Source organism: Carcharodon carcharias (assembly GCF_017639515.1).
Source record: "Carcharodon carcharias isolate sCarCar2 chromosome 37 unlocalized genomic scaffold, sCarCar2.pri SUPER_37_unloc_4, whole genome shotgun sequence".
NCBI lineage: Eukaryota > Metazoa > Chordata > Chondrichthyes > Lamniformes > Lamnidae > Carcharodon > Carcharodon carcharias.
The window spans coordinates 720,001-733,428 of record NW_024470769.1 but is presented as its reverse complement, the minus strand read 5'-3'; the positions used below and the strand labels follow the sequence as shown (position 1 = coordinate 733,428).

Below are 13,428 nucleotides of genomic sequence, written 5' to 3'. Positions count from 1 at the left end.
CTCAGTACTGACCCTCCGACAGTGCAGCACTCCCTCAGTACTGACTCTCCGACAGTGTAGCCCTCCCTCAGCACTGACCCTCCGACAGTGCAGCACTCCCTCAGCACTGACCCTCTGACAGTGCAGCACTCCCTCAGCACTGACCCTCTGACAGTGCAGCACTCCCTCAGTACTGACCCTCTGACAATGCAGCACTCCCTCAGTACTGACCCTCCGACAGTGCTGCACTCCCTCAGTACTGACCCTCCGACATTGCAGCACTCCCTCAGCACTGACCCTCCGACAGTGCGGCGCTCCCTCAGTACTGACCCTCCGACAGTGCGGCGCTCCCTCAGCACTGACCCTCCGACAGTGCAGCACTCCCTCAGTACTGACCCTCTGACAGTGCAGCGCTCCCTCAGCACTGACCCTCCAATAGTGCGGCGCTCCCTCAGCACTGACCCTCTGACAGTGCGGCACTCCCCCAGCACTGACCCTCCGACATTGCAGCACTCCCTCAGCACTGACCCTCTGACAGTGCAGCACTCCCACAGTACTGACCCTCCGACAGTGCAGCACTCCCTCAGTACTGACTCTCCGACAGTGCAGCACTCCCTCAGTACTGACCCTCTGACAGTGCAGCACTCCCTCAGTACTGACCCTCCGACAGTGCTGCACTCCCCCAGTACTGACCCTCCGACAGTGCGGCACTCCCTCAGTACTGACCCTCTGACAGTGCAGCACTCCCTCAGTACTGACCCTCCGACAGTGCGGCGCTCCCTCAGCACTGACCCTCCAATAGTGCGGCACTCCCTCAGCACTGACACTCTGACAGTGCAGCACTCCCTCAGTACTGACCCTCCGACAGTGCGGCGCTCCCTCAGCACTGACCCTCCGACAGTGCGGCGCTCCCTCAGCACTGACACTCTGACAGTGCGGCACTCCCTCAGCACTGACACTCTGACAGTGCGGCACTCCCTCAGCACTGACCCTCCAATAGTGCGGCGCTCCCTCAGCACTGACACTCTGACAGTGCGGCACTCCCTCAGTACTGACCCTCCGACAGTGCAGCACTCCCTCAGTACTGACCCTCCGACAGTGCAGCACTCCCTCAGTACTGACCCTCTGACAGTGCAGCACTCCCTCAGTACTGACCCTCCGACAGTGCAGCACTCCCTCAGTACTGACCCTCTGACAGTGCAGCACTCCCTCAGTACTGACCCTCTGACAGTGCGGCACTCCCTCAGTACTGACCCTCCAATAGTGCGGCGCTCCCTCAGTACTGACCCTCTGACAGTGCGGCGCTCCCTCAGCACTGACCCTCCGACAGTGCGGCGCTCCCTCAGCACTGACACTCTGACAGTGCAGCACTCCCTCAGTACTGACCCTCCGACAGTGCAGCACTCCCTCAGTACTGACCCTCTGACAGTGCGGCACTCCCTCAGTACTGACCCTCTGACAGTGCGGCACTCCCTCAGAACTGACCCTCTGACAGTGCAGCACTCCCTCAGTACTGACCCTCCGACAGTGCGGCACTCCCTCAGTACTGACCCTCCGACAGTGCGGCACTCCCTCAGTACTGACCCTCCGACAGTGCGGCTCTCCCTCAGTACTGACCCTCCGACAGTGCGGCGCTCCCTCAGTACTGACCCTCTGACAGTGCAGCACTCCCTCAGTACTGACCCTCCGACAGTGCAGCGCTCCCTCAGTACTGACCCTCCGACAGTGCAGCACTCCCTCAGTACTGACCCTCCGACAGTGCAGCGCTCCCTCAGTACTGACCCTCCGACAGTGCGGCACTCCCTCAGTACTGACCCTCCGACAGTGCAGCACTCCCTCAGCACTGACTCTCCGACAGTGCGGCACTCCCTCAGTACTGACCCTCCGACAGTGCAGCACTCCCTCAGTACTGACCCTCCGACAGTGCAGCACTCCCTCAGTACTGACCATCTGACAGTGCGGCACTCCCTCAGTACTGACCCTCTGACAGTGCAGCACTCCCTCAGTACTGACCCTCTGACAGTGCGGCACTCCCTCAGTACTGACCCTCCGACAGTGCAGCACTCCCTCAGTACTGACCCTCTGACAGTGCAGCACTCCCTCATTACTGACCCTCCGACAGCGCAGCACTCCCTCAGTACTGACCCTCCGACAGCGCAGCACTCCCTCAGTACTGACCCTGTGACAGTGCGGCACTCCCTCAGTACTGACCCTCCGACAGTGCGGCACTCCCTCAGTACTGACCCTCCGACAGTGCAGCACTCCCTCAGTACTGACCCTCTGACAGTGCAGCACTCCCTCATTACTGACCCTCTGACAGTGCGGCACTCCCTCAGTACTGACACTCTGACAGTGCAGCACTCCCTCAGTACTGACCCTCCGACAGTGCGGCACTCCCTCAGTACTGACACTCTGACAGTGCAGCACTCCCTCAGTACTGACCCTCCGACAGTGCGGCACTCCCTCAGGACTGACACTCTGACAGTGCAGCACTCCCTCAGTACTGACCCTCCAACAGTGCGGCGCTCCCTCAGTACTGACCCTCCGACAGTGCAGCACTCCCTCAGTACTGACCCTCTGACAGTGCGGCACTCCCTCAGTACTGACCCTCCGACAGTGCGGCGCTCCCTCAGTACTGACCCTCCGACAGTGCGGCGCTCCCTCAGTACTGACCCTCCAACAGTGCGGCGCTCCCTCAGTACTGACACTCTGACAGTGCAGCACTCCCTCAGTACTGACCCTCCGACAGTGCGGCACTCCCTCAGTACTGACCCTCCGACAGTGCGGCGCTCCCTCAGTACTGACCCTCCGACAGTGCGGCGCTCCCTCAGCACTGACTCTCCGACAGTGCGGCACTCCCTCAGTACTGACCCTCCGACAGTGCGGCACTCCCTCAGTACTGACCCTCCGACAGTGCAGCACTCCCTCGGTACTGACCCTCCGACAGTGCGGTGCTCCCTCAGTACTGACCCTCTGACAGTGCAGCGCTCCCTCAGTACTGACCCTCCGACAGTGCAGCACTCCCTCAGTACTGACCCTCTGACAGTGCGGCACTCCCTCAGTACTGACCCTCCGACAGTGCGGCACTCCCTCAGTACTGACCCTCCGACAGTGCAGCACTCCCTCAGCACTGACCCTCCGACAGTGCAGCACTCCCTCAGCACTGACCCTCCGACAGTGCAGCGCTCCCTCAGCACTGACCCTCTGACAGTGCAGCACTCCCTCAGTACTGACCCTCCGACAGTGCGGCGCTCCCTCAGCACTGACCCTCCGACAGTGCAGCACTCCCTCAGTACTGACCCTCCGACAGTGCAGCGCTCCCTCAGTACTGACCCTCCGACAGTGCGGCACTCCCTCAGTACTGACCCTCCGACAGTGCAGCACTCCCTCAGCACTGACTCTCCGACAGTGCGGCACTCCCTCAGTACTGACCCTCCGACAGTGCAGCACTCCCTCAGTACTGACCCTCCGACAGTGCAGCACTCCCTCAGTACTGACCATCTGACAGTGCGGCACTCCCTCAGTACTGACCCTCTGACAGTGCAGCACTCCCTCAGTACTGACCCTCTGACAGTGCGGCGCTCCCTCAGTACTGACCCTCCGACAGTGCAGCACTCCCTCAGTACTGACCCTCTGACAGTGCAGCACTCCCTCATTACTGACCCTCCGACAGCGCAGCACTCCCTCAGTACTGACCCTCCGACAGCGCAGCACTCCCTCAGTACTGACCCTGTGACAGTGCGGCACTCCCTCAGTACTGACCCTCCGACAGTGCGGCACTCCCTCAGTACTGACCCTCCGACAGTGCAGCACTCCCTCAGTACTGACCCTCTGACAGTGCAGCACTCCCTCATTACTGACCCTCTGACAGTGCGGCACTCCCTCAGTACTGACACTCTGACAGTGCAGCACTCCCTCAGTACTGACCCTCCGACAGTGCGGCACTCCCTCAGTACTGACACTCTGACAGTGCAGCACTCCCTCAGTACTGACCCTCCGACAGTGCGGCACTCCCTCAGGACTGACAGTCTGACAGTGCAGCACTCCCTCAGTACTGACCCTCCAACAGTGCGGCGCTCCCTCAGTACTGACCCTCCGACAGTGCAGCACTCCCTCAGTACTGACCCTCTGACAGTGCGGCACTCCCTCAGTACTGACCCTCCGACAGTGCGGCGCTCCCTCAGTACTGACCCTCCGACAGTGCGGCGCTCCCTCAGTACTGACCCTCCAACAGTGCGGCGCTCCCTCAGTACTGACACTCTGACAGTGCAGCACTCCCTCAGTACTGACCCTCCGACAGTGCGGCACTCCCTCAGTACTGACCCTCCGACAGTGCAGCACTCCCTCGGTACTGACCCTCCGACAGTGCGGTGCTCCCTCAGTACTGACCCTCTGACAGTGCAGCGCTCCCTCAGTACTGACCCTCCGACAGTGCAGCACTCCCTCAGTACTGACCCTCTGACAGTGCGGCACTCCCTCAGTACTGACCCTCCGACAGTGCGGCACTCCCTCAGTACTGACCCTCTGACAGTGCGGCACTCCCTCAGCACTGACCCTCCGACAGTGCAGCACTCCCTCAGCACTGACCCTCCGACAGTGCAGCACTCCCTCAGCACTGACCCTCCGACAGTGCAGCACTCCCTCAGCACTGACCCTCCGACAGTGCAGCGCTCCCTCAGCACTGACCCTCTGACAGTGCGGCACTCCCTCAGTACTGACCCTCCGATAGTGCGGCGCTCCCTCAGCACTGACCCTCCGACAGTGCAGCACTCCCTCAGTACTGACCTTCTGACAGTGCAGCGCTCCCTCAGTACTGACCCTCTGACATTGCAGCACTCCCTCAGCACTGACCCTCTGACAGTGGAGCACTCCCTCAGCACTGACCCTCTGACAGTGCAGCACTCCCTCAGTACTGACCCTCCGACAGTGCGGCGCTCCCTCAGCACTGACCCTCCGACAGTGCAGCACTCCCTCAGTACTGACCTTCTGACAGTGCAGCGCTCCCTCAGTACTGACCCTCTGACATTGCAGCACTCCCTCAGTACTGACCCTCTGACATTGCAGCACTCCCTCAGCACTGACCCTCTGACAGTGCAGCACTCCCTCAGTACTGACCCTCCGACAGTGCGGCGCTCCCTCAGCACTGACCCTCCGACAGTGCAGCACTCCCTCAGTACTGACCTTCTGACAGTGCAGCGCTCCCTCAGTACTGACCCTCTGACATTGCAGCACTCCCTCAGCACTGACCCTCTGACAGTGCAGCACTCCCTCAGTACTGACCCTTTGACCCACAGACATGGGACAACCATGAAAGTAAGGAGAGGAATGAGAGGGCGAGAGAGGTGATGTGGTGTATCTGAAAGTTTCACTTTGGCTGCCAGCCTTTGTTTCAGATGCTACAATAGGCTCACTGAATGAAAACTGTTTTGACAACAGGTAGAAAGCTCCAATACACCCTCAGCCTCAACAGCATTTACAGGATTGACTCCCAGATTCCCACTCCGTTTTGTGTGAAACTGCTTACTGACCTCACCCCTACATCGCCTGGCTATAACTTCAAATTGGCATTTGGGGGAAGAGGTTTCTAAAAAAGACGTTTGGTAAAAATTTACAATCTGTTGTGAGCAAGCAAGTCAGTCCTTAATTCTGACAGAGAGAAGTATGTCGTTGTTTGTTGCAGAATGATAATTACCTGTTTAAGTTTGTTTCTCACTTCACTCAGTGAGGAATATATTTGCAGCCTGATTCTTTTTAAACTCTCCTAATTATAAGTTATATTGATGTAGCACGTTCAATGTAATGAAACGTCTCAAGGTGTCTCACCGGAACATTATCAAACAAAGTCTGACACTGAAACCTAAAGAGATGTTCAGTCAGACACCCAAACGCTCAGTTTTAAGGAATGTCTTATAGTAGGAGAGAGAGAGAGGGGGGGGGGGTAGTTTTGGCAGGGCGGGAGTGTATTCCAGAGCTTAAGCACCAGGCAAGCTGGAGCATTTGCAATTGGGGATTCACAAGAGGCCAGAATTAGAGGAGTTCAGATATTTGAGGATTGTGGAGGGGGAGCTAGGGAGATGACAGAGATGGAGAAGGGCGAGGCCATGGAGAGAGTTGAAAACAAGGATGAGAATTTTAAAATTGAGACGTTGCTTGATTAGGAGTCAGTGAGCACAGGGGTGATAGGGGAACAAGACTCGGTGTGAGTTAAGAGACGGGGAGCAGGGTTTAGGATGAGCTGAAGCTTACGGAGGGTAGGATGTGGGAGGCCAGCCAGGTGTGTATTCCAATAGTCAAGCTACAGCTAACAAAGGCATGATGAGGGCCATGGCCTTCATTGTCCAGAGGCTGGGCCTACTCAGGAGGAGACCATTCAGCCTATTATGCCTCTGCTGGCCCTTTGAAAGATCAATCTTGAATCTGCTTCCACCGCCCTTTCAGGCAGCGCCTTCCAGATCACAACAACTCGCTGTGTAAAAAAAATCACCTCATCTCCCCCTCTGGCTCTATTACCGATTCTCTTCAATCTGTGTCCCTCTGGTTACCGACCCTCCTGCTGCTGGAAACAGTTTCTCCTTATTCACTCTATCCACACCTCTCCTGATTTTGAACGCCTTCCTTATATGAACGTACAAACAAGGAGCAGGAATAGGCCACTCAGCCCCTCGAACCTGCTCCACCATTCAATAAGATCATGGCTGATCTGAATGTAACCTCAACCCCACATTCCTGCCTACCCCCGATAACCTTTCACCCCCTTGTTAATCATGAATCTATACACCTCTGCCTTAACAATATTCAAAGGCTCTGCTTCCACCACCTTCACCCCTGCTGCAAGGAGAACAATTCCAGCCCTTGCAGTCTCTCCACATGAACTGTAGCACTACCACCCAGTAAATCTCCTCTGCACTTTGAATATTGCGAGTTCCACCTTAAAGGGTGTAGTGACGAGGAGAGGGGAGGCGGGCAGAGTGTTTAAAAAGGGGAGGGAGGAGGAGGAGTTCCTCAGACAGAACCAGAGAGGGTGAGAGAGGAGGTTGGGTAGTTGTAGCTGCAGCTGAAGCGTTGCAGAGTTGCATCAGCCTGATTATTATTAATAGTTAATTATTGATTATTATTGATAGTTGGAGTGAGGGGGAAGCTAGTTATTGATTATTATTTTTAATTGTGGTGAGGGGGAGATAGTTATTGATAATTGTGGTGTGGGGTAGGTGATTATTGATTATTGTTGATAGTTGGAGTGAGGGGGAGCTGATTATTGATTATTTGTGGTGAGGGGGGGAGCTGGTTACTGATTATAATTGATGCATAGAGAGTGGGAGCTGATTATTGATAGTTGTGAGGGGTGGGTGATTATCATTGATTATTGATAGTTGGAGTGAGGGGGGAGCTGGTTATTTGCGGTGAAGGGGGAGCTGGTTACTGGTTATTTGCAGTGAGGGGGAGCTGGTTACTGGTTATTTGCGGTGAAGGGGGAGCTGGTTACTGGTTATTTGCAGTGAGGGGGGAGCTGGTTACTGGTTATTTGCGGTAAGGGGGAGCTGGTTACTGGTTATTTGCAGTGAGGGGGAGCTGGTTACTGGTTATTTGCAGTGAGGGGGAGCTGGTTACTGGTTATTTGCGGTAAGGGGGAGCTGGTTACTGGTTATTTGCGGTAAGGGGGAGCTGGTTACTGGTTATTTGCAGTGAGGGGGAGCTGGTTACTGGTTATTTGCAGTGAGGGGGAGCTGGTTACTGGTTATTTGCAGTGAGGGGGAGCTGGTTACTGGTTATTTGCGGTAAGGGGGAGCTGGTTACTGGTTATTTGCAGTGAGGGGGAGCTGGTTACTGGTTATTTGCGGTAAGGGGGAGCTGGTTACTGGTTATTTGCGGTAAGGGGGAGCTGGTTACTGGTTATTTGCGGTGAAGGGGGAGCTGGTTACTGGTTATTTGCAGTGAGGGGGAGCTGGTTACTGGTTATTTGCGGTAAGGGGGAGCTGGTTACTGGTTATTTGCAGTGAGGGGGAGCTGGTTACTGGTTATTTGCGGTAAGGGGGAGCTGGTTACTGGTTATTTGCAGTGAGGGGGAGCTGGTTACTGGTTATTTGCGGTAAGGGGGAGCTGGTTACTGGTTATTTGCAGTGAGGGGGAGCTGGTTACTGGTTATTTGCGGTAAGGGGGAGCTGGTTACTGGTTATTTGCGGTAAGGGGGAGCTGGTTACTGGTTATTTGCAGTGAGGGGGGAGCTGGTTACTGGTTATTTGCGGTAAGGGGGAGCTGGTTACTGGTTACCGGTCAGTCTGAGCCCCGCTATGAGCACCGCCGCTCCCGGTACCGGTCCCGCTGCGGCCGCCGACACGGATGTGGAAGCGGCTCTGAAGGAGGTGGAGCTGAACGAGCTGGAGCAGGAGAAGCTGCCCATGGGCCTGGGCCTGGGCCTGGGCCTGGGCGACACCAACGGGGCAGTGAAGGTGCTGAAGGCGGGGGGCGGGGAGCCGGGCCCCAAGGACAAGTTCACGGGGCTGAGTAAGGAGGAGCTGCTGAAGGTGGCGGGCAGCCCGGCCTGGGTCCGGGGCCGCTGGCTGCTCCTCATCCTCTTCTGGCTGGGCTGGCTCGGCATGTTGGCCGGGGCCGTGGCCATCATCGTGCAGGCCCCGCGCTGCCGCCCGCTGCCCCCCGGGGACTGGTGGCGGACCGGCGGCATCTACCAGCTCCAGGTGGCCGCCTTCCAGGACTCGGATGGAGACGGCGAGGGAGACCTGGCAGGTACGGGGGGGGGGGGGCGGGGAACCATGGGGACGGGACCGGGGGGGGGGGGGTGGGGGAACCATGGGAACGGGACCGGGGGGGGGGGGGGGTGGGGGGAACCATGGGGACGGGACCGGGGGGGGGGGGGGGGGAACCATGGGAACGGGACCGGGACCGGGGGGGGGGGGGGGGGGGGGCGGAAACCATGGGAACGGGACCGGGACCGGGACCGGGGGGGGGGGGCGGAAACCATGGGAACGGGACCGGGACCGGGACCGGGGGGGGGGGGGGGGGAACCACGGGAACGGGACCGGGGGGGGGGGGGGGGGGGGGGGGGGCGGAAACCATGGGAACGGGACCGGGACCGGGACCGGGGGGGGGGGGGGGGGGGGGGAAACCACGGGAACGGGACCGGGGGGGGGGGGGGGGGGAACAACGGGACCGGGGGGGGGGGGGGGGGGGGGGCGGAAACCATGGGGACGGGACCGGGACCGGGGGGGGGGGGGGGCGGAAACCATGGGGACGGGACCGGGACCGGGGGGGGGGGGGGGGGGGGAAACCATGGGAACGGGACCGGGACCGGGGGGGGGGGGGGGGGGGAAACCATGGGAACGGGACCGGGGGGGGGGGGTGGGGGGAACCATGGGAACGGGACCGGGGGGGGGGGGGGGTGGGGGGAACCATGGGGACGGGACCGGGGGGGGGGGGTGGGGGGAACCATGGGAACGGGACCGGGGGGGGGGGGGGGGGGGGGGGGGGGCGGAAACCATGGGAACGGGACCGGGACCGGGACCGGGGGGGGGAGGGGGGGGGGGGAAACCACGGGAACGGGACCGGGGGGGGGGGGGGGGGGGGGGGGGGCGGAAACCATGGGAACGGGACCGGGACCGGGGGGTGGAGGGGGGGAAACCATGGGAACGGGACCGGGGGGGTTGGGGGAAGCGGGACCACCGGGGGGGGGGGGGCGGGAGTGGAGGAGGAGGGGGTCCGTGGGGGGGAGTGTGAAGGGTTTCCGGGGGCGGACGGGCCCCGGGTGACCTTTCACCCGGAAGCGGTTGTTTCTGGATTGCATCAGCAGCAGGGGAGGGGTGGGGAGGGGGCGGGGCCAGTCTCCCCTTTAACCCCAGCCTAGGCCCCGCCCCGCCCCGCCCCGCCCCGCCATTTGGTTTAAAGCTCTCTCCACTTGCCCAGTTTATGCTGCTCACTAGAACATACCCTGTGACCATAAACTGACAGAATTTACCCTGCAGTCTGAGAGGAAACAGCTGGAATCAGATGTAACGGTATTACAGTTGAATAAAGGCAACTACAGAGGCATGAGGGAGGAGCTGGCCAGAACTGACTGGGAGATGAGCCTAGCAGGAAAGACAGTGGAACAGCAATGGCAGGAGTTTCTGGAAGTAATTTGGGAGACACAGCAAAAATTCATCCCTAGCAAGAAGAAGCCATACTAAAGGGAGGACGAGGCAACCATGGCTGACAAGAGAAGTCAGGGACAGCATAAAAGCTACAGAGAAAGCATACAATGCGGCGAAGAGCAGTGGGCAACCAGGGGATTGGGAAGCCTACAAAGACCAACAGAGGACAACTAAACAAGCAATAAGGAGGGAGAAGATTAAATATGAGGGTAAACTAGCCAGTAACATAAAAGACGATTGCAAGAGTTTCTTTAGATATATAAAGGGTAAGAGAGAGGCAAGAGTGGACATTGGGCCACTGGAAAATGACGCTGTATTAATAGGAGAGACTAGGACCCGAGGGCACAGCCTCAGAGTAAAGGGAAGACCTTTTAGAACAGAGATGAGGAGAAACTTCTTTAGCCAGAATTCCATTGCCACAGAAGGGGCTGTGGAGGCCGGGTCATTGAGTGTATTTAAGGCCGAGATAGATAGGTTCTTGATTGGTAAGGGGATCAAAGGTTACGGGGAGAAGGTGGGAGAATGGGGTTGAGAATCTTATCAGCCATGATTGAATGGCGGAGCAGACTCGATGGGCCGAATGGCCTAATTTCTGCTCCTATGTCTTATGGTCTAACATCAGTCCCAGCATGGTTCAGGTGTAGACCATACCAACAGTAAGGCCCCCACTTTCCCCAGTTATATAGTGTATACAATGGTTTATAGTGTTTACAGTATGGACAGTGGTATATACAATATACACGGTGTAGATGGTGTACACAGCATGTACAGTGTATACAGTGTAGATGGTATGTATGGTATATACAATGTAGACAGTGGTATATACTATAGTATATACGGTGGGCAGTGTATATGGTCTATACAGTATATGGTGTAGACAGTGTATGATTTATAGATGGTATACGCAACGGTATATATGGTATGGACGGTGTAGACAGTGTATGGTATATATGAAGTGGACTGTGTGGATGGTGGTGTATATACTATGGTATATATGATGTGGACTGTGTGGATGGTGGTGTATATACTATGGTATATATGATGTGGACTGTGTGGATGGTGGTGTATATACTATGGTATATATGATGTGGACTGTGTGGATGGTGGTGTATATACTATGGTATATGCGATGTGGACTGTGTGGATGGTGGTGTATATACTATGGTATATGCGATGTGGACTGTGTGGATGGTGGTGTATATACTATGGTATATATGATGTGGACTGTGTGGATGGTGGTGTATATACTATGGTATATGCGATGTGGACTGTGTGGATGGTGGTGTATATACTATGGTATATGCGATGTGGACTGTGTGGATGGTGGTGTATATACTATGGTATATATGATGTGGCTGTGTGGATGGTGGTGTATATACTATGGTATATGCGATGTGGACTGTGGTAATTTTTTTATTCGTTCATGGGATGTGGGTGTCACTGGTTAGGCCGGTGATATATACTATGGTGCAGGTGGAGGATTTTTTTTACACTATATATACCATGATGTAGATGGTATATACAGTATATACGATAGCATAGTGGTTATATCACTGGACTGATAATCCAGAGATTTGGGCAAATCATTGAGACATGAGTTCAAATCCCACTGCAGCAGCTGCAGGGAATTTAAATTCAATAATTGAATAAAATCTGCAATTTAAAAAGCTATAATCAATAATGGAAACTGTGAATCTGTCTGTTTGTGTGCAGGAGTTGGAGAGAGAATGGAGGAAATTGCTGCTCTCAAGGTCAAAGGCATTATCATTGGCCCAATACATCAGACCCTTCCAGACAACATCAATAAAACCAATCTAACCGAGATTGACAGCAAATTCGGCAACTTGGAGCAGATGGAGAGGCTCTTGGAGACTGCCAGGAGGAAAGGTAATTGGTTCAGCCACTGGGCAGAGAGCTAAGGACACACCAATACGAGTAACGCCCTGCCAGAAATCACCATCACACTGTACACCCTCATCCATTAACCCATGGCAAGCTGTGAATTCTCCTGCTCCCCAGCGAGGATGTCCTGGGTGTGTAACAGTGTGAACAGCAAGGCACAACCAGTCCCCACCACCACAGTCTAATGCCCTAGGATCACTTCCAAGAGCCAAGGCTCTCCCCAACCCCTTCAGCCTCCCCCGTCTGTAGATAAGATGCAGGCCTGGTGACAATTTGCCCAGACCACAGAGTGACTGGTTGGTGGGAGATGGTGAGTGGGGTGGGGTGGAGGGGAGGGGAGGGTGGGGGGTTAGTTGTCAGAGTTCTGGTCCGTGGCTGCTGGTGATTCCCTGCTAGACGGACATTGGTCACTAACCAACATCTGTGGAACCTGTCAGTGCCCAGATTGGAGGGGCAGGGATAAGGGGAAAGGGGGAGACATGGAAGGGAATATCGAATGTCCCACCTCTGCAGCTCCTCGAAACTCACTCAGATTTTGTGTCCCAACAGGTATCAAGGTGATTCTGGATCTCACGCCCAATTACAGAGGAAAGCAGGAGTGGTTCGGGGTTAACTTCAACAGGAGTGATGGCAGCCAGGACTTGTTACAGGTATGCACACCGAGGAAGCCACCTTTCCTGTGCTGAAGCAGGGTCTGACCGGTTCGAGGGCTGCCTCCTGAGCAGGAGGCAATGACATGCTGTTCAGTGACACCCCACCTCAGCTGGGAAAGGTATGGGTGGATTTGGGGAGGGGGTGGGTGGGGCTGGATCAGATGAAGCCTCTATGGTCGCATAGTCTTCTGACACATGGCATTTGAGGGGTGACTAGGAGGCGCAGGGTGAGGGTTCCAGCCTGTCATGATGCTGTTTGTGTGAATTCATGAAGGGAAGATTTGCTGATTTCTCAGGATGGAGGAGCTGGAAGAAACCCAATACAGAGCCGTCTACTGGCTAGAGTCTGTTACTACAACGTGACAGTTTACACTCAGCATTTCCATTTTAAATGTTTACAGGGCAGTTTCAATGTTAAAGTAGCGAGAATTGTAACGAGAAATAGTTTGATGGGGAAAGCATTGACAGGCTGGATTTTTAAATATTTGTATTGTTTAAAGTAGGGGAAAAAACACAAATTGAAATGAAATCAACTGGTGTTTTTGACAGGAGAAAGAAGCGTTTCAGTATTGGCTGCAGAAAGGTGTGGATGGATTGTGTCTGCGGGGAATCGAGCAAGTTCTGAGCTCTGTGAGTATCCGTCATTGCTGCCTTCAATTTAGCAGCCCCCAACCCCCCTCCAAAATCCAGCCCGACTATTGACAGGAGCCCATCCGTTTTGCTGCTTTCAGTGTGATCCTTGGTGCAGGGTC

At 56.1% G+C, this 13,428-nt stretch overlaps 1 protein-coding gene across 1 annotated transcript in view; it reads left to right on the top strand.

Annotated features, from left to right (window-relative positions):
* Window positions 1-8,150: 8,150 nt before the first annotated feature.
* Window positions 8,151-13,428, top strand: part of slc3a2b (solute carrier family 3 member 2b) — a 13,197-nt gene continuing 7,919 nt past the window's right edge. Inside the window, exons 1-4 of the mRNA XM_041182088.1 lie at window positions 8,151-8,721; window positions 11,835-12,008; window positions 12,573-12,673; window positions 13,226-13,306. Of these exons, the coding sequence (XP_041038022.1) occupies window positions 8,268-8,721; window positions 11,835-12,008; window positions 12,573-12,673; window positions 13,226-13,306 (810 nt within the window). The 5' untranslated portion in view covers window positions 8,151-8,267. The remainder of the gene's footprint in view (window positions 8,722-11,834; window positions 12,009-12,572; window positions 12,674-13,225; window positions 13,307-13,428) is intronic.